At 35.6% G+C, this 21,760-nt stretch overlaps 1 protein-coding gene across 1 annotated transcript in view; it reads right to left on the bottom strand.

The window, feature by feature from the left end:
• Window positions 1-21,760, bottom strand: part of musk (muscle, skeletal, receptor tyrosine kinase) — a 55,946-nt gene that overhangs the window by 20,930 nt on the left and 13,256 nt on the right. Inside the window, exons 3-12 of the mRNA XM_059358616.1 lie at window positions 20,776-20,927; window positions 20,557-20,684; window positions 19,053-19,194; window positions 18,130-18,254; window positions 12,755-12,914; window positions 11,347-11,353; window positions 5,965-6,228; window positions 4,614-4,807; window positions 3,284-3,307; window positions 3,075-3,163 (exon numbers count right to left, since the gene is read on the bottom strand). Of these exons, the coding sequence (XP_059214599.1) occupies window positions 3,075-3,163; window positions 3,284-3,307; window positions 4,614-4,807; window positions 5,965-6,228; window positions 11,347-11,353; window positions 12,755-12,914; window positions 18,130-18,254; window positions 19,053-19,194; window positions 20,557-20,684; window positions 20,776-20,927 (1,285 nt within the window). The remainder of the gene's footprint in view (window positions 1-3,074; window positions 3,164-3,283; window positions 3,308-4,613; window positions 4,808-5,964; window positions 6,229-11,346; window positions 11,354-12,754; window positions 12,915-18,129; window positions 18,255-19,052; window positions 19,195-20,556; window positions 20,685-20,775; window positions 20,928-21,760) is intronic.

Genomic DNA, 21,760 nt, shown 5'->3' with positions numbered 1-21,760 from the left:
GGTGGAGGCAGTATCAAAATGACCAAAAAAGACACAAAATTACTAAAAGAAGACACAAAATGACAGAAAAAAACCTAAATTACTTTAAAAAGACACAAAATGACCAAAAAAAGACACAGAATTACCAAAAAAGACACAAAATTACCAAAAAAAGACACAAAATTATTAAAAAAGACAGAAACTTATTAAAAAAGACAGAAACTTATTAAAAAAAGACACAAAATTACCAAAAAGAGACACAAAATTACCAAAAAAAGACACAAAATTATTAAAAAAGACAGAAACTTAATAAAAAAAAGACACAGAATTACCAAAAAAAGTAATTAAAGGGACCTTCCACACACAACACGGTAAAGTGCCATTCATATAAAACTCACATTAAACTTTCATATCAAGGTGGGGGCCACAAAATATCGTCACAAGGGCCACAATTGGCCCACGGGCCGCAAGTTTGAGACCCATGATGTTGCCCCTAAACTATTAAATAATTTAAATTAATTAAGCTAGGGTTGGCTAAATGAATGCTGTCTTTGGCTCCTTTAATGCCAAAGACAGCATCTTGCTGACTCATGAACAGGCTTTTTATAAATATGACCTGTGATCCCGCTGCAGAATTAATTTGCAAAAACAGATAAAAGGTTAGAACGAATGAACCAAAACAAGTTCCTTTGAGTGCATAATAACAACATTTATTAATTCATTATCCTTAACCCATTATCTGCACCCTGGACAGGTCACCAGACTGCCTGTCTGTATGTGTCAGCCCTGTGATAATCACTCTCTCATTCACTCCTACGGGCAATTAAGAGTCACCAGTTAAACTTAAGTGCATGTTTTTGGACTGTGGGAGGAAGCCAGAGAACCCTGAGAGAACCCACAATGACACGGGGAGAACATGCAAAATCCAGAACCACAAGCCGGATTCTAACCCACAACCCTCTTGCTGCGAGGTGAGAGTGCTAACCACTACACCACCCCTAAACGATAAAATAATTTAAATTAATTAAGCTAGGGTTGGCTAAATGAATGCTGTCTTTGGCTCCTTTAATGCCAAAGACAGCATCTTCCTGACGCATGAACAGGCTTTTTATAAATATAACCTGTGATCCCGCTGCAGAATTAATTTACAAAAACAGATAAAAGGTTAGAACGAATGAACCAAAACAAGTTCCTTTGAGTGCATAATAAAAACATGATTTATGAAAATAAAAAACAGAGATATCTTATCAAAACAACACCAGTTTGGCTGATATTTCCTTGCGTGCACGCACAAAAAAAACATGATTTAGGACAATAAATAAAATGAAAATACCTTATTTTGTAGATTAACCCTTTTTACTGAAGGTTGTAAGATGCACACACACACACACACACACACACACATTTCTACACTTTTACTTTATTTTACTTCTTAATATTATTATAATTTGCTTTATTTTTATGGTAATTATTTTTTTCCATTTCATAGTTTTTAATTTAACTTGTGAATTTTTAATATAGGTAGAGGCCTGTATAAGACCTTTTGGGCTTCTTGCTGCTACCTTGCACCCTCCTTTTGTTGTTATTTCTTTATCCTTTTCTTTTTTGTCTTATTATTGTGCAAAATAATATTTTTCAGCATTATATGCTTTGATGTGCACATGGTTTGGTGCATGAGGGAGACAAACACAGTGCAAGCCAACATTGTGTGAGGAAGAAAAGAGAGAAGGGAAAGAGGGAATACGCTAATATTTGTGAATCACATTAGAGAGAAAACGTTCTCTCAGTTTCACATACGTGTGTGTGTGTGTGTGTGTGTCTGTGTGTGTGTGTGTAACATGTTAGAGAGTGTGTTTTAGTGATGGAGTCTGTGCAGCATATGCGTGTGAAAGCTAATTGTTTCCAGAGGCAGGATGTGACATGATGAGCCCCTCCCTCTTTGCTGACCTGGCACACACACACACACACACACACACACACACACACACACACACACACTGCACAGGAGAGTAGTAACAGCTCACCCTAACAGACTCTCTCACTGAGCAAAGCCATAAAAACATAAAGAGGCTTTTGGGCCAAAGGGTGTGTGTGGGTGTGTGTGTGTGTGTGTGTGTGTGTGTGTGTGTGTGTTTGTGTGCTGGTGTTTGCACTTGTAAGCACTTTTGTGTGTTTTTCTGTTTCTGGTTAGAGGTTGGGAATGTTTGATATAAAAGTGAACATCCACACAGAATATCAGTCACACTTTACTGGTTTAAATCTGTAGGAAACTCACACTCTTTATAAATGAAGGCATTAGCTTTGTCATATCAACTCCATCCATCATCCTCCCATATTTTCTTTTTAACCTCCATTAAGAAGGTTATCATTTTGGTGTTTGTTTGCCTGTTTCTCACCAGGACTATGGGCAAAACTTCTGACTTTCACTTTCGGTAAAATTGTGAAATAGGGCGTTTGTGCTGTATTAATATGGTCGGAATAATCTTTTTCAGAGTTTCCAAGTCACAATTTATGGTTAACCTTTTCTTTTACATAAGGCTCCGTTTCCTTTTTGGGATTTTATGCTAAATTGCTGCACTCAAGCTGTTTCTGCAGAACCGAAATTAACAAATGTTTGATGATTTAGCAGATTCTAGCAAAGCTCAGTGCTCGTCATCCTAATCGCTGCAAATACAGAAATCTCCAAAATGACCAAAGTTCATGAACCCAAATCTCAGCATAGATTCTTCTATGTTGTTCCAAAGGTCTTGGTATATTGATGTTATATTCTGGAGGGTCTTTTTGACCATTTTTATCCATTTTGATATGAATAAAACTGCATAATTCAGCAACAACTGTCTGTAAAAAACCTATTCAGGTGTATACGGGGTTCATAACATTAATATAAGTCAATTTATTAGATATTTTTGACCAGAACAACTTGACACGCATCTAATTAATCTTCAGGTTCACAGCTTTCAGATGATGTCACCACTTCTACGTGGCATTTATTGTTGACCTGCTATCTCCCCCTAAACACAACCACCAATTCTCAAAAAAAAAGGACATTGAATGGTAACTGGAGACAAGGATATGAGTTCCACACAGAAACTAACCTGTTGGCTCCATGACTGACACGATATCCCCGACCTCGTCACATTCACGCTGCCTTGGTAGAAACGGCCTCTGTCATTATAACACGTTGCTGTTGATACCATACAGAACGGATATGGGATTAATATGCTATTTCCAACCATTATTATTCTATAAATGAGGAAGTTGTTTAATACAAATTTGTGCTGCATTTAAACACTTTTCCACTCACTCGTAATTTCATCTTTCTTGATGTCTGAAATGTAGAAAAGAGAAGATTAGAAAACAAATCTTAAGAGGAAGCACAGCTGTTATAGTCAGAATTAAAAAAAATATATCATGGAAAAATCAGTGCAGCACTAGAGGTCAGTTCAGTACAGTTTCTATTACAGAACAAACATACACAGTACTACGCCACACACACACACACACACACACACACTCAGGCCTGCAGCTGTATGTTTTGGCCCAGCTATGACCTCATCAGTATCAGCGACCTGCAGTTTAGCAGGCCGCGCTTTATTTGGCTGGAAGCAGCAGCACACAGCCAACTGCTGCTTTTCTTTTACATAACGCTCCATTTCCTTTTGGGATTTTATGCTAAATTGCTGCTCTCAAGCTGTTTCTGCAGAACCGAATTAACAAATGTTTGATGATTTAGCAGATTCTAGCGAAGCAATGACAATAAAAAGCAATGAAAATAAAAAGTAAGAAGGATAAATATTGTATTTCCAGAAAAATGTATAGAAAAAAAATGCATATGAAACCTTTTCTTCTCTTTTTGGATTGTTTTCTTATAACCCTGCTGTTACGTTGCGGGTCAAATTGACCCATTTCCAAGTTAAAAAAAATAAATAAATTTGTTAAAAGTTTTTTTCATAAAAAGAAAACATTTAAAAATGTAAAATAACATTATAAAAATAAAAAAATGTCATATAAAACCATTGTATTTTATATGTAGGTCTTTCCAATGTACTTTTTATCTCATAATTTTGACTTTTTATCTCATAATTTCAACTTTTATCTCAAAAATTGAATATTACAAAAGACCAATTTTAAGTATTTTTAATATGGAAATGTTAGCCTCTAGCCACTTTTATCTCATAATTATGACTTTTAGCCCATAATTATGACCCTTTATCTCATAATTTTGACTTTTTATCTCATAATTTCGACTTTTATCTCAGAATTTTGACCTTTTTATCTCATAATTTCAACTTTTTATCTCATAATTTCAACTTTTTATCTCATAATTTCTACTTTTATCTCATAATTATGACTTTTATCTCATAATTTTGACTTTTTATCTCATAATTTCGACTTTTTTATCTCATAATTTCTATTTTTATCCCATAATTATGACTTTTATCTAAAATTTGAATATTACAAAAGACCAATTTTAAAAGTATGTTTAATATGTAAATGTTGGCCTCTGAAACGTATGTCCATCTATATGACTCAATACTTGGTTGGGGCTGTTTGACTTGAACTCCTGGAAATAGACTTTTCCATCATATTCTAATGTATCGAGATGCTCCTGTACACAGTAATGTGTATCTTACCTACAAAGGGGACATGTGTACAGGCATCAGGGTCTGTACGGAGACTGGGTAAGGACTGACAGTTGGGCAGCAGTGGACTGGGACTGTGGGAACCAGTAACAGAGCTGAGGAAGCCAGGCTGCACTGAGCTGCTGCTCACCAGCACCATCCACTCCTTATGGCAGTACAGCTCCTTCACTGCCAGGCAGTGCTCCCTGTTTAATAAAGGAAAAACATTAATGATCAACCATCCATCCACAATTTATACAGGGTTCGTACACTTTTTCAGTGGTCAAATTCAAGCACTTTTCAAGAACTTTCAAGGTCCATTTTCAAGCTTTTCCAGTACCTTTCAACGGTTGTAAATGACATGTTTTAGATGAGTACTTCAATACTAAAAGGGGTAATTTCACTTAACCATACCACCAGCAATGGTATTACACTTTTAATAACTAAAAGTAGTTTGCTAATCTCATAAAACATACTGGTATGGGAATCTAGGGGCTATAGGAGCAAAAGTTAGCTCATAAAAATCAGCAACTGGCAGCTGGTGGAACTAAACACGACCCAAACTAGGAGGAAAGACCCACAAATAGGCCTTAATAATACTTCAGGAGCCCTCACATCCACTAGGAACTAGAAAAACTCCCTTCAGTGAGAAGATATAGGGTAGAGCAACAAGAAACATCTCAGAAACAAGAAGACACAGGCGGAGCGCTCTGAAAAGGCCAGGGATGGGCAACTTAAATGCTGGAGGGGGCCACAATTTTTCATGTTCACTACCACAGGGCCACATATAGGACCGTACACTTCACCAGATATGATGAAACTGCAATTTTAAACATGTTTACAGTGCAGTAACTTCACATATTTCATGCTCAAATGCATATATAACAGTATAAATAGGAATACAAAAGGTTTGAAGCAAATAAAAAAAATAACCACTTACTGTGATTTCTTTTTTTTCAGTGCAACAACAGCAGACCAACATTAATTGCAAGAAGTAATTTTGTGCATTTTTACGCTGCACTTCTAAGATTTCATGCACAAATGCATGTAGTTGTACTGAGGGCCACTTCAAGTGAGGGTGCGGGCCGTATGCGGCCCCCGGGCCTCCAGTTGCCCATCCCTGAGATAGGCTATAGGCTATTCAGTTTATATATGTTATGTTATCTATAGTCAGATTGCAAGAGAAATACAGTAAGAATTTCAAGCATTTACAAGCACTTAATCCACAATCCAAGCACTTTTCAAACCTTGAAATTCAACATTAAAATTCAAGCATTTTCAAGGATTTCAAGCACCCGTACGAACCCTGAATATAGTTTTAATGACATGCATCTGTTCTTTCATCCAGGTGAAACAAATCTACCTGCAGACAGGTTTAGGGGCCGGTCCTAACCCTGAGGGGTTGCAGTCAGGGAAGGAGGCGTGGCAGAGCAGAGAGCGGACTGCAGGGCTGCACAGCACGCTGAGTCCCTCCAGCTCCGTCCACCAGCTCTGGACCAGGTACTCCTGCATGTCCTCGGGGTCCGAGAGGGACGAGTTAAAGAAGACCAGCGAATCATCTCGCAGGATGGTGCGGCACACGTCTCCACGGTACGCGCTGCAGTAGCCGGCCACGCCTTTGTAGAGTCTGAGGGAAGAAGAAGAGACTGTGAATGAATGAGTAAATATGCATATTATAGGAATGCAAGTTGTTTTTGCAGGGACATGACTCATTATTTTGACTTTTTTATCTCATAATTTTTACTTTTTATCTCATAATTTTTACTTTTATCTCATAATTATGCCTTTTTATCTCATAATTTTGACTTTTTTATCTCATAATTTCAACTTTTATCTAATAATTTTGACTTTTTTATCTCATAATTTCGACTTTTTATCTCATAATTTCGTCTTTTATCTCATAATTATGACTTTTATCTCTTAATTATGACTTTTATCCCATAATTATGACCCTTTATCTCATAATTATGACTTTTATCTCATAATTATGAGTTTTGTCCCATAATTATGACCCTTTATCTCATAATTTGGACTTTTTTATCTCATAATTTCGTCTTTTATCTCATAATTTTGACTTTTATCTCATAATTATGACTTTTATCTCAAATTTTGAATATTACAAAAGACCAATTTAAAACTAAAAGGAACCCTTTGATTCATTTTCTCACTCAAGAGAGGTAGTAATTCCACTACAGTCTACTGACAGGTGTTTGGAGACATTCAGTGAGGAGATGAGGGTTTGCTGGCCTACTGTAAGTGAACCTGTTTGCACTTAAAAAAAAACAGAAAGCAAAAAAGAAGGAAAAGACATTGTCTACGCCTGAAATATCTCCTTTTAAAATCCTCCAGATGTTGATCATGAAACAGGTTGTAGAGGGTTCATATGAAACCACTTCCTGTCCGTCTGCCTGCTGGACTTCTTTTCTGCTTCTAGATTGAACAGATCAGTCTTACAGGGTCGTCACTTTGAGTTGGAAAGTGGTTGAGAACCAAGACTTCAGCATATACAGTCATGGAAAAATGTTTAGACCACCATTATTTTCTTCATTTCTTATTCATTTTAACCCTTTGATGCGCAACATATTGACTCCTCTTCTAAAACACAACATGTGTCAAAAATGACCCTCATTCATGTTATTTAATGCTGCTGTGTGTTTCTGTGCTCTATCTTTTGATATCAACTTATTTTATGATTGAATATTCCAAGTAGTCTTTAAATATCTTGTTTTTGATAACAACAGATCATTATTTCCATTTTGCTTCTAATACTTTATGAAGAAAAAAAGGTTTTTGTATTATTACATAGCTAACTACTCGGTTAAGTAGCTTGCCAAGCTAACTACGTAGCCAAAAAGTTGGCTAAGTAGTTAGCTTAGCAAGCTACTTAGCTAAATACTTAGCCAAAAGTTAGCTAAGTAGTTAGCTTAGCAAGCTACTTATCTAAATACTTAGCCAAAAGTTAGCTAAATAGTTAGCTTAGCAAGCTACTTAGGTCAATACTTAGCCAAGAAGTTAGCTTAGTAGTTAGCTTAACAAGCTGCTTAGCTAAAAAATGGATATGGGTCATTTTTGACCCATATTTTTAGGAGGGTAGTGAAACAAAAAGGGATTTTATTCAAAAATGAACAAAGGAAAACATAAAAATTAGAATGTATGATGATCAAAAACAAACAAATAGAGAAAAACCTGGAATACTGAATAATGAAAATAATTTATTGCAAACATATAGAACATAAAAACTCTGTCAGGTCGCTTTAGACCCATGTTGTGCAACTTAAGGTACATTTGTTTGTATAATAACCCAAATCATTATCAAGAAAACCATGAAAAATGTCTAGATATCAGCTCTTAAATTAAACGGTATGAGCTATTTTTGTTGTTATCATTATATTTGTCCAAACAAATGTCCCTTTAGTTGTACCAGGCATTAAAATGAACAAGAAATTGAAGAAAACAAGAGTGGTTTAATATTTTTTCCATGACTGTATGATTTTAGGCATGGTCAGAGTAGATTAAAGAAAAAAAAAATTTTTAAATTGCATAATGGAGCATCAAGACGGCAAAGTTTAGACTATTAAGAATACATAAATACTCAGCATAAAACCACAACATTGTCTACTGCACAAGTGACATCATCCATATGCGTCCACATCCACAGCTTTTAAAAATACTTAAAAAATAATAATTTATTAGCAATTAGTATTGTTACTTTCTTTGGACAAGGCATATTTCTTTCTCAAAGCATTCTCATTTCTAATTTTCGTTAAAATGTTTTACACTTCTATCAAATTATGCTCTTAAAAAGTGTAAATGACACTGTTTGTATGTAGGTCTAATACCAAGTATTATTGCATACATTTTCCATGGTTTTCTTGATAATAACCAAAATCATTATCAATAAAACCATGAAAAAAATGTTGAGATGTCAGCTCTTAAATTAACCTCTTATGAGCTATTTTTTGTTGTTATCATTATAATTGTCCAAACAAATGTACCTTTAGTTGTTCCAGGCATTAAAATGAACAAGAAATTGAAGAAAACAATAGTGGTCTGATCATTTTTTCCATGACTGTACAGTAATAACCCCGCCTGTCTGTGTATCTTTCCCACTCTGTCTGCCTGTTTTCCTGCTCACATGTCTGTTTGTCCTCCAGCGAGGACACGATCCACATGTCTGCCTCTCATCCACCGTCTGTCTGTCTTCCTGCCTGTCTGTCTGTCTGTCTGTCTGTCTGTTTGTCTGTCTGTCTGTCTGTCTGTCTGTCTGTCTGTCTGACAGCTTCACTGTCTGTCTGTCTACTGCAACACTTACAAACTCCAGATGTGGCCTCTGGGGGAAGTTGGTGCTTCGGCGCAGTCAAACCATCAAACTCAAAGCTGACCTGTAAATCTATCAAACCCGAAACATCCCACTGAGTCCTCCTTCTCTCTAAGATTTTCTACTTCAGGGGTCTCAAACTCGTTGACGATATTTTGTGGCCCCCACCTTGATATGAAAGTTTAATGTGAGTTTTATATGAATGGCACTTTACTGTGTTGTGTGTGGAAGGTCCCTTTAATTACTTTTTTGGTAATTTTGTGTCTTTTTGAATAAATGTAGGTCTTTTTTGAATAATTTTATGTCTTTTTTAAAATAATTTTGTGTCTTTTTGGTAATTTTGAGTCTTTTTTTAAATAATTTTGTGTCTTTTTGGTAATTTTGCGTCTTTTTTGTAATTTTGGGCCTTTTTGGTAATTCTTTGTCTTTTTTTTTGGTCATTTTGTTTCTTCTTTCAGTAATTTAGTTTTTTCCTTTCATTTTGTTTGTTTGTTTTTTAGTCATTTTGTGTCTTTTTTAGTCATTTTGTGTGTTTTTTTGGTAATTCTGTGTATTTTTTTTGGTCTTTTTGTGTCTTTTTAAAGTAATTTAGTGTTTTTTCAGTTATTTTGTGTCTTTTTGGTAATTTTGAGTCTTTTTTTAAATAATTTTGTGTCTTTTTGGTAATTTTGCGTCTTTTTGGTAATTTTGGGCCTTTTTGGTAATTCTTTGTCTTTTTTTTGGTCATTTTGTTTCTTCTTTAAGTAATTTAGTTTTTTCCTTTCATTTTGTTTGTTTGTTTTTTAGTCATTTTGTGTCTTTTTTAGTCATTTTGTGTGTTTTTTTTGGTAATTCTGTGTATTTTTTTGGTCTTTTTGTGTCTTTTTAAAGTAATTTAGTGTTTTTTCAGTTATTTTGTGTCTTTTTTGTAATTTTGTGTCTTTTTTTAGTAATTTTGTGTCTTTTTTTGGTCATTTTGTGTCTTTTTTTGTGATTTTGTGTCTTTTTTTGATCATTTTGATACTGCCTCCAGCGGCCCCCAGGTAATTTGAACTTGAGACCCCTGCTGTACATCTTATACATATATATGGTCCAGATGTGGTCATGAGTTGGCACATCATGTGAGATGTAACCATCAAGCCTGATCCTTCTGCTCTCTGTCGCTGCCTCTTTCTTATTTCTTAAATCAGAAATTCTCATCAAATAGAAGGCCAAACTTTCTCTCTCTATATATCTCTCTCTCTACAGTTACATAGTCCAGATGTGGTGACTGGGGTTGTGTTGTGGTTCAGCAGAGTTCACATTCAGCTCACACCATATGGGTGACTGACAGACCGGCTCCCTCTTGGCTCTGCAGCTTTATTGGCAGATCTAAAATGCATATTGTCTTCAGCAGACCCAAAGGAAGCAACAGCACTTAGTTTCTTCAAACACAGTGAAAACACAGATGCTCATGTTGCCTGCATAAAGAAAAATGTGCAAATGTGCTGTGTCATTTTTACGATTCTAGATGCCTAAAGTGGCCTGAAATGCCTTTTAACCCTCTGGAGTTTTTCATTCTGCCTGTATATGCAACTTAAATAATGATCACCATGCCATGCTGGTATCATCTTTTTTAGCACATGTAACCTCATTATTATTTTGTCATTTTGACTTACTGGATCAACATTTTGAAACACAAAAAATATACAAAAAACACATAAAAATAATAAATAAATACATTTTAAAAAAGTATACAAAATTACAAAAACACTATTTTTTTTTTTACAAAAAACACACAGAAACACACATAAAAAAACACACAAGAAACACCCAAAAAATTACAAAAAAACATAAAAACACCCAGAACACACATAACCACTAAAACACACAAAAAATATACAAAAACACGTTAAAAAAAAGTACACAAAATTACAAAAACACAAAAATGTTTACAAAAAACACAGAAACACACACAAGAACACACATGAAACACACAAAAACACACCAAAAAATAAAATAAAAAAAACCATAAAAACACACACATAAAAACCACAAAACACACAAAAAACACACAAAATTACAAAAAAATGTAAAAATTACAAAAAAAACAGATAAAATCACACAAAAAAGTAAACACAAAACATTGCATTGAAAATGTTGTAGACTGCAAAATCTGAAAAATCTCTGCAAAAAAGTAGTATCATGTTACACTTGGTTGTGGTGATTTTAACCATTGCTGAAAAAGAGTTGACGCACTAAATTGGACATGGAAACTTCTGGAAAAGCCAAAACTTTAGAGTTCAGCTGACAGCAGGGCTCCATGCTGCTTAGTTTCTACGTCATGAAGAAGTCATGCTCCAGCGCTTTTGTGGACTCCAGAGGGTTAACACACTTGTAAATAAGTACAGAAAGAAAAGAAATACATATTTTGCTATATAGAAAAGAGGCAGAAGGCGTTTTTCTTACCTCCACTCTATGGGGAAGTGGCAATATCCAGAAGATGCCGGTTGAAGAAACACAAGGAGGAGGAAAGGGGAGAATAGTGGAAGAGAAAACAGAAAAATCAGTCTCAGTATGAAGAGAAAACCAACCATGGTGCTTCTCCACTTATATGTGAGGAGACTGAGGGACAGCCAGGTGGAGGACAGTGTGTGTGGTCAGGCAGGGAGAGATGTGTGTGTTTTTTTTAGGTGACTGGGGGTCAAGGGGTGTGTGTGGAAGTGTGTTTGAGGTATCAACCAAATGGGGGGAAGACAAACAGCTGAAGCACCAAGAACAACTTCAAACTGACAGCTAACATAACTGAAAAAAGCTGAAATAACCTCCGAACCCTCCATGTAAGAGCTACAAGTATGTATGGTACACTGTAACAGACTGCTGTAAGAAAACAGCCAAATTGTGATAGTAACATACTGTTTTCCATTAAAAAGGTATTATACTGTAGAAAACAATGCATTTTGGGCAATATTTGTAGGTAGCTTGCCGTTTCACATAAAATACATGAGATATATATATGATATTTTCTAATTCTCTTCTTGTCCACATTTTAATGGCTGTATTTTACTTAACCCTTAATAGGGCACTCATTGAAATACTTGCAAATTCCAAATTTCAACCCTAGAGAATATTGGAGGATATTACATACAGCCAGAATGTGTAAAAAAAACAAAAAACATATGGACCCGAGGGAGGGGCGTAATATTTTGAGAAAAAAGTTACACATTTATGACAAAGAAATATCAAATTAACGGTAAAAAAAAGTTACAAATTCATGAGAAAAAAAATCTCAAATTTGTGACAAAGAAAATCTCAAAATTTACGGTAAAAAAAGTTACAAATTTGTGAGAAAAAAATCTTAAATTTGTGACCAAAAAAATCTCAAATTAATGTTAAAAAAGTTTACGAGATAAAAGTGGCAAATGTATGAGAACATTTTTTATGAGATATAAAGTGTTGAATCTGCGAGAAAAAAGTTGTTTTTTCCCCCACTTTTTTCTCGTAAATTTGCAACTTTTTTTGCACAGATTTGCCACTTTAAATCTCTTAAATCAGCTACTTTTTTCTTGAAAGATTTGCCACTTTAATCTAGTAAATTTGCAACTGTTTTCTCGAAATATTACCTCCCCCCCGGTTTGAATTTTTATTTTTATAAATATAAATGACTGCATTGTATACTGCAACAATATTGCAACTATAGCTTCAGCACTATACTGTGTTTTAGTCTACTGTAAAAATCAATGAAATGCAGGATTTTACTGTAATTAAGTATGTGGTTTTATCACAGTAGAGGAACTTTAAAGCCAGTATTTTACTGTTAACTTACAAGACAATTGTTTACAGTGTATTTGTTTTCTAAGTGTTGAATGGACTTTACCTGCTACAGTGACTTTAGCAGTAGCTTTGACGGTGTTGGCTCCAGCGCTGTGTCTGTTGGAGGCCAGACATGTATACAGAGCCGGTTTATTCACCGTCACTTTAAGAACAGACAGGATCACCTCTCCTATCAAAGTCTCCTCCACTGATGCACCTGAGATCTGAAGATTGGAAAGAAAAAGGCAGAAGAAATATGATATTTCATTGTGCATTCATTGTATATTCATCACAAAAATATCTTATTAGATGAAAATTATGCCCCCTTTCATTAATTATAAATATATTTGTTTTGTCCACTAGGGGGCAGCTGAACAGTGAAAACACAACACTAGCATTAGCTATTAAAATTATTAACTTTTGAAAGTTGTTCTGTCAACAGTTGGGAAACAGTTGCCTATTTAAACATACAGAGCAACATTATGATGCATTTATTGTTTTGGGTTTGGTCACCTGATTAAACGTAAATCTAATGGTTTTGGTTTGGTTTCCACCAATCTCTGCTAATGTCTGATGATGATTTAGCCAATGGGTGCAACCCGATATTTATACAGTCAAGGAAAAAATTATTAGACCACCCTTGTTTTCTTCAATTTCTTGTTCATTTTAATGCCTGGAACAACTAAAGGTACATTTGTTTGGACAAATATAATGATAACAACAAAAATAGCTCATAAGAGTTTCATTTAAGAGCTGATATCTAGACATTTAATATGCTTTTCTTGATAATAACCAAAATAATGAATAAGAAAACCATGGAAAATGTCTAGATATCAGCTCGTAAATTAAATTCTTATGAGATTTTTGTTTAAAAAGTATGTTTAATATGTAAATGTTGGCCTCTGAAAAGTATGTCCATCTATATGACTCAATACTGTTTGACTTGAACTACTGGAAATTGACTTTTCCATCATATTCTAATGTATTGAGATGCACCTGTACCTATAGTTAAATATCCCAAAATAACAGCTCAGAAATGGCCATTGTCTTATGTTAGAAAGTAGCATTTTGTCCATGATTTTGGCTATAATCAGATAACAGAGACTCATAACAAAGTTGTACCTGTTGATATCAAACAGCAACAGTCTATTTATTCCACTCCTGACCAGATGGTGGCAGTAATGCAAAACTGAGTGATGAACAGATTATAAAAATAGCAAAACTTGTCCTCCAAAAACTTCCATCATGAAATTAAAAGATGTTCTTGTGAGATTTAATGTGTTTACATACACTGATTATATTACAGTCCCCTGGGTGTTGAGCTGATTAAATGAAGTGCCTACAGTACACTATGTGTCCGGCATTAATAGAACCACTTGTGATCATTTACGGGATTTTAAAAATCCCTGCTATTCACACTGGACCGATGTAACCGGATAAAATGTCTTTGTTGTTTTTAGTTTCTGTATTGGCACACAACTCCCTCATATATCACTTATATATATATATACTGGAGTGTGTGTGTGTGTGTGTGTGTGTGTGGAGGCGACGTGTCTATATTTGAAGTTGTGTCTGACACCGTCTGTTTTTGGGACGAGCTCGATCCAGCCCCGCTGAAATTAATGACCTCAACAAGCTGCCAGAAAAGCAGCTCACACAGTCATTTTAATCAGCACACACACACACATATTATTTACAAGCATTATGGGCCTGTAATCACATTGTAGCTAGCACCCAAGACTATTAAATACCCAGACGTTATGTGGTGTATGTCTGCCCGCAATGGCATGCATAAAAAATGTCTGCTGCCTGGTTGGAAAAAAAAAACCTGTTTACCATTTTTATGGTAGTAAAGTATGTAATTTCATGTCCGGGATTTTTAAAAAAGCCTTTAAAATTATTTTTATGAGGTTTTTTTAGCAGGAACACAGAGGTTCACAGATGAGGAGGGGGAGACTAACCAAACACAAGACATCTTAAAAGAAAAGGAGGTGCAAATTTTTTTTTACAAGATGTTAATTATAGCGCAACAACGACAATTTCAATAGGGCATTGTTCTGTCTTTTGTCTTGAATACAGTCAACAGGAAGTAGACAACTTTTTGTCCTGGTGTTTTAGTTAAATTCTAAAAAGAAAAAAATGTTGTGTGCACTTGGCATGAGTCATTAATAATATCTTCTCCTGCTGTCCTAAGAAACTGTGGTTGTGGTTACAACTACAAGGGGGATTAAAACCAAACCATCACAATGACTCACATGTTAGAGCATAGTCACCAGATTATTAGACTTAGCACGAAGCGTAACAATTGGACACTTGGGATCCTGGGTTCCAAAATCAAAAAGAGTGTTTCCACTACAGCCCAATGAGGCGCGTCTCACTCGCCGAAACACCCCTAAATTGAATACGAGTCATCCTAGTGGTCTTTTGACAGGACTTTTTTCAGCCCTTTGGAAGAGCAGGACTGTTTTTCTCCCCTGAAAAAAGTCTGGTTGCTGATTGGATAGCAACACGCGCCATTTGTAAAAGCCGGCGAAGCAGTTTCGCCAACATAGCGACTTTGTTGATATATTTAGCAACTTTTCAGTCCCCCTTAGCGACTACTTTTTTTTTAAAAAGCGACTGGCTACAAAGAAATCCAGCAACTTTTTCTGGTATTATTGGAGACTTTTGGAGAAAAGTCTCCAATAACAAGAAAAGCTGCTCGTTAAGAAGAGTAACAACGAGTCGAAGCGGCACAGTCCTCCTGCAGCAGTCTCTCCCAGCTGCAGTCACAGAGCCGGAGGGGATGTCAACCCCTTAGCGTCCAGTCTGCAAATTGCTAATAGGCTAACAGTTAGCTCTGTAGCAGTACAGTGTGTATGTGCTGCTGCTGCTGCAGGTGTTCACTTAGCGATCTTTGTTTGTTTACAACAAGCACCGGACACTCTGTGCACAGTTAGCGATGCCGGTTAATTCACCATCATGATGTTTATGATTATCGGAGAAGCTGTGCTTAATTAGCCATGTTGGTTTGTTTATGATCAGCTGCTGATGTTGTGCACAGTTAGCCATGGCGGCCACAGTTGCGTCTCCTGTGTTTAATCCGTCGCGTATGTGATCATTAGCAATTATGCGATGATCGAAAACCATACGTCACCTCCAGAGTCTCTAAAAGCCTCTGGGGCCCTTTTTGTATTGGCCACTCTTCACCCTAAAGGAAACACGGCTAAAATGTTTCAAATTAAAACCAGCAGGTACCCTTATGTCTTTCTCTTTATGATCTTAATATACATCAGGCCTCTGTAACAGCTGTGTGTGGAGACCACCTTACATGGCTGTGGGACCATATAGCAAGTCAGCAGTTAACACAAACCGTGCAAGACCCGAAAAGACTGTAGGGACCTTGCTCACCCCCTTAAAAAAGGCCTCCCAATTAAAGCTGATAACACGGTGTATTATTGGCTAAATGGAAGGCAATCTCTTCAATCCTCTGTCAACATAATGAGAATTCCTCTGCTGTTTATATCGCCGATCACTGGGTGCACCGTCTGTGTCCGTCTGAGCGACAGAAAGAAAGCTAGGACAGATGCAAGGATTGAGAGAAATTGGGCTTTTTATCCAAGTTTATCGCAAATTTTTGCCGAATTTCAGGAAAATCGGCAAAAGAAAACACAAGTGAATGCTTGTTTCCATTCACTGCGGTTTTGCGATTATTATTAGTTGGTTTGTCAAGTTAAGCTTTTTAATTATACCATTGCAGAGAAAGAACTTTTTTGGAACTATTCTACTTCAGCCAAATGTAAAAATGTGAAATGTGAAACATGTCAAGATTGATTAGAATTTTTGGCATTTCGACTCGTTTTTTTTAACACACAAATTCATCCAAATGAAAACAGGTGAATGTGTTTGATTCTGATCTACAGCCATTGCTGCATGTTGATCTCAATAAAGAAAATAATTTATCTTAGTCTGCTTTAAAACCACTGGGGGGAAAAATCCGCCCTGAGATTGTCCTTTGGATTTGACAGTTAATTAGACAAAGTAGACAATGTTTCTTTGTTGTTCCAGATCAAGATTTAGGTTTCATAAATAAAAGTCAATCAGACTGCAATGCATGTTGGCTTTCCTGGTTATTGTCACAGCGATGCCATTATGTAAGGCTCTGCGGCTGACAATGTGTCACAATGTCAGCTACGTGCTAAAATTTCTTTGAAGCTGGCTGTGTTTACTGGCATTACAGCCAAACTCAGCGAAGGAGACAACAATATTCTTGGTCAGATCACAAGCATTTATGAGACATGGATATGAATGAACGGAGTGTCCACCAGAGAGCTTTAGTGTCTTCTTCTTATATGCCATTTAGAAAAGTCAGGTCCAATAGCTTCCAATCTTCTTTGTGCAATAAAAACACATGCATACTGCACTTTAAACAATTAGTGTCTCTGGTCTGTACAGTCTCCCATAAACACAACTATATAAGGTTTTAGATTTATATATTCCTTGCACTGATTTTCTGTCTTTCTTTTTTATTTATTTAACAGTTATTTGGTTTATATTTTACGGTCACTGGTTTTATTTAACCCTCTGGAGTCCAGGAAAGCGCCGGAGCACGACTTCTTCATGACGTCATGACTTAAAAACTAAGCAGCATGGAGCCCTGCTGTCAGCTTTTCTCTAAAGTTTTGGCTTTCCATGTGCAATTTAGTGCGTCAACTCTTTGTCAGCAAAGGCAAATATCCCCACGACCAAGTGTAACATGATTTGAATTTTTTTGCAGAGATTTTTCAAATTTTTGAGTGTACATTACAACATTTTTAATGCAATCTTTTGTGTTTACTGTTTTTGTGTGATTTTTCTTTTTTTAAATGTTGTGTTTTTTGTATTTTTTTCATTTTTTGTGTGTGTTCCTTGTGTGTTTTTTAAGTATGTTTTTTGGGTCTTTTTTATTTGTGTTTTTTTGTCATTTTGAGTGTGTTTTTGTGTGTTTTTTTGTGTTTCAAAATGTTGATCCAGTAAGTCAAAATGACAAAATGATAATCAGGTGAGGTTGTACTGAAAAAGATGATACCAGCATGGCATGGTAATCATTATTTAAGTTGCATATACAGGCAGAATGAAAAAGAGTCAAAAACCAACAAAATAGCCCCAAATTCCAGAGGGTTAACTAAAAATGTAACACTATATACATGGGGGTATAAATAACAAAGTGTATAGTGTTAAAGTTTTGTCTCTTTTTGATGTGACCATATGTATAGTGTTCAAATGTTTTTCTCTTCTCTTGCCATTTCTGTCTGATTTGTCTTTTTGGAGCTGCTGTGACGAACACAATTTCCCTGCGGGGATTAATAAATTATTTCTATTCTATTCTATTATTCTAATAGGAATATATTTATAAAAATACAATGCTTTCAACATAAAAGAATACAAAGGAAAAGGACAACTTGGAACCCAAACACTCACAGTATTCCCATTTTCCAGCCAGGTGATGGTGGGGATGGGGTTTCCTGTGGCGTTACACTCCAGGGAGATCTGGCTGCCGTACGCGACTCTCTTCTCTTTAGGAACCCGCAGGATTCGTGCTGGAGCTGAACACAAACACAAACAACACACAGTGTACAAACATCAACTCACAAACAAACTATACTGCAACCCAGGGCCGGCTCTAGGCATAGGCAACATAGGCGCCATCTGCTGGATAGGCGCCGCCAGTCACCCTCGAGGGAGAAAAAAACAAACAAAAAAAACCCCCAATAATTTTCGATGCACATTGTCGCCCTCGCTTTGTGTTCTGTCTTGAAAATAATAAATATTAACAAAATAAAGAAACAGATAAACAATGACATTTTGTCACTTGTGGTGCTGAGTCACATGACGTGTGGTCATTGCCTTGCCCCCCTTTAGACGGTCAGATCACGTCAAGTGACAGACACGTTATGTTTTGATATATCTTGCAAGATGAAACGGCCGTCAAAGCTCTCTGGTGCGCAGTATCGAAAGATAAAAAACGAGGAGGAGGAGAAGAAGTCCAAATATAAAGGTAATGTTACGTCATCTTTTTTTAAATGCCATTTTGTGTGAAGATGTTTCATTTGTATCATTTAGTGACACAATAGATGCCTTTGCTGCAAGGAAGACCAGGCGTGTACAATTTACTTGAAATGTAGTTCAAACATACGCTGGAAAGAGTGACTTTAAAGGTCATTGTTGTTCAAATAAAACTGTTGTGAGTGTTTACATGGTTGAGATTAGGTCACTCAATGGGCTAGAGCCAGCCCTGCTGCAACCAAACAATCACATTCCACTGGTTCGGATTACAGTTTTTTGAAGTCCGTATGTACATACTGTACTAAGGATAGAAAGTGAAACCATGTTAAAATACATACCCTGCACCTCTATGGTGACAGGCTTTGAAAAGGCCAAACCAAAGCTATTCCTGGCCACACAGCGATACTGTCCTGCATCCTCCTTCTGGATGTTATGGATCTTCAGAGCACCATAGTCAAGAATGGTGACACGCTCAGTGATCTGGCAGAGAGGAATTGAGAGTTAGTTCCCATCTTTTGTCTTTATTTAAGACAATAAATTCTTTATTAAGATTCAATTAATCAAATTCTTATTGTGGGGGCATTTATATGATGGTGTATTAGGGTCATTATAAAAAAATAATACACTGTAAAAAAAAAAAAAAAGTGTTGTTTTTACCGTAAAGCTGTGGTTGCCAGAACTTTGCAACTTTTTGTAATATTACAGTAAAATTATATTAGCACTGTTGATTTCACGTTTAAGATTGCCATTTTATTCCATATTTTGCAGTGAAAAAATAAATAAAAATATATATCTATATATAATATAAGATAATAATATATAGATATAATATATAACAGAATATATAAACAGATATAACAAAAGAAACTCTGTTCTGCCATATAATTGACAAGAAAATACTTCATAAATGCTGCATGAATTAAAGATTTTACCATTAAATATCACAGTATATTTCTGTTAGAGATATGGTGTTTAGTACATTTAACAGTGAGAAAAAGTATTTTTTACAAAATATAAATGCAAAAATCATGGCTTGTATATAAAACAGTATATTTATATATATATATATATATATATATATACTATAACAGTATATTTTTGCTACAAACATGGTGCCAGTGTATTGTATAGTGGAGTAATGTTGTTGTTTCTTTAAACTGTAAAAAATACTGTTATGGTATAAACATTTAAGGTGTTTCATTTCATATTCTGAGATTTTTTTATTTTTTTTATTAATATCATGAATTTATGAGAAAAAAATATTGGATATTCTCTGTGATTAATTCATTTTTTTAAAACTCACAAATTTATGGGAAAAACTCAAATATTCTTACATTATGCAGTCATACATTTGCAAGAAAATAACCCAGAATTTTTCTCAGATTAAAGTGGTAATTTTACGAGAAAAAAATCACATATTTAATGGAAATATACTTAACTTTAACACTTATCTGCTGTACTCTACTGCCCTTACTTTTTAACTATGCAATGTTTGCAATGTTCTTTTTTATTATTTTATCTCTTTTCTTATCCTGCTGTATCTTATTTTATCTTATTTTTATTTTTATTTCTATTTCCCTGTTTTAATTGACTGTTTTTACTGTTCTCAATTGTGTCTTGTTGTTTTTAATGTTCATGTAAAGCACTTTGAATCACGTTGTGTTGAATTGTGCTATACAAATTAACTTCCCTTGCCTTGGATACTTTGCAGTCTGTACCATCAGCCAATGATTATTAAACTAAAGGTAAATCAGTGAAATTTCATAAGTTTCATATGTTTGGACAACTTCCAAACAACCTCCTGTTGTTGGTGTCCTTGTTGAAGTAAAACACAGTGCATACCTTAATAAGCTCATCATCTTTGAGCCAGGTGACATCTGGTTTAGGGTTGCCGAGGGTAACGCAGGGCAACACTGCTTTGGATTCCACCAGCAGGGTTACATTAGTGGGGTGGCGTTTGATCTGTGGCTCTGATGGAGAGACAGACAAGATACAATGTTTCAGCCTTTTGTCTGGACTAGATAGGATCTGCAGCCATGTTGGAAAGAATAACTGACGTACTCATCTTTAGCTGCAGAGCTCCGCAGCTCTTGGCTGCCTCTCCGATGCCGTTACTGGCCAGGCAGCAGTACTCGCCATTATCTGTCTCTCTGACGTGAGGGACGATTAGCATCTGTCCCCGCTCCTTAGTGATGTAGCGGTGGTCATAGTACCTGGTGGGACACAATGTTAAGAGTCTTCAAAAGCTCCAAATCCAGACTTCTTCATGACATCCAGACTAGAAAACAAAGCAGCGTGGAGCCCTACTGTAAATTTACCTCTAAAGTTCTGGCTGTAAACTCCATGAGGCCAGTTTCAGTTTGATGATGATATACCAAGTAAAACTGGAGACAAGCTCAAATATATTTAGTATAAAATGATAGAACTGGATGTAACCCTCTTTTATTTTATATTTGACATCTTTTGTTCTCATTTGCAACATTTAAAATTCTTTATTGAGCATGATAGTGTTTTGAAAGTTAAAAAAAGATTCAAAATCACATTTTATGTTGAACTAAAGGACTACAAAAGACACAAAAAGACTAAAAAAACGACACAAAAAGACCCAAAATGACAAGAAAAGACACAAAATGACCCAAAAAAGACACAAAATGACCAAAAAAGACACAAAATGAGAAGATAAAATTACCCAAAAACAACAACACAGAAGACACAAAATGACAAAAAAAAAGAAAATCCAATAATAATCAAATAGTTTCTAGCCAATATCAATGTTTAGTGTGTATGTGCTGGATGGTGTGCGTACCATATGAAAAGTAAGTGTTTTATGGAGTTGCAGATGTTGTAGTGTGGCATGTAATGTACTCATACATACTTCCTACGGGCACTGCACTAGTTTTGTCAACTCAAAACTCAGCAACAACAACAACAAAACAGAGTAGTCTATAACCCACAAAGGTTGATTGACAAGTTTTGGAAGTATGTGACAGAACCAGCCTGAGTGGAAAAGTGCTTGCAAAGCGACAAGAAAAGCGCTATATAAGTG

This window comes from Centropristis striata, chromosome 19 (genome assembly GCF_030273125.1).
Source record: "Centropristis striata isolate RG_2023a ecotype Rhode Island chromosome 19, C.striata_1.0, whole genome shotgun sequence".
NCBI classification, from domain to species: domain Eukaryota; kingdom Metazoa; phylum Chordata; class Actinopteri; order Perciformes; family Serranidae; genus Centropristis; species Centropristis striata.
This window is presented reverse-complemented; position numbering and strand designations above follow the sequence as displayed.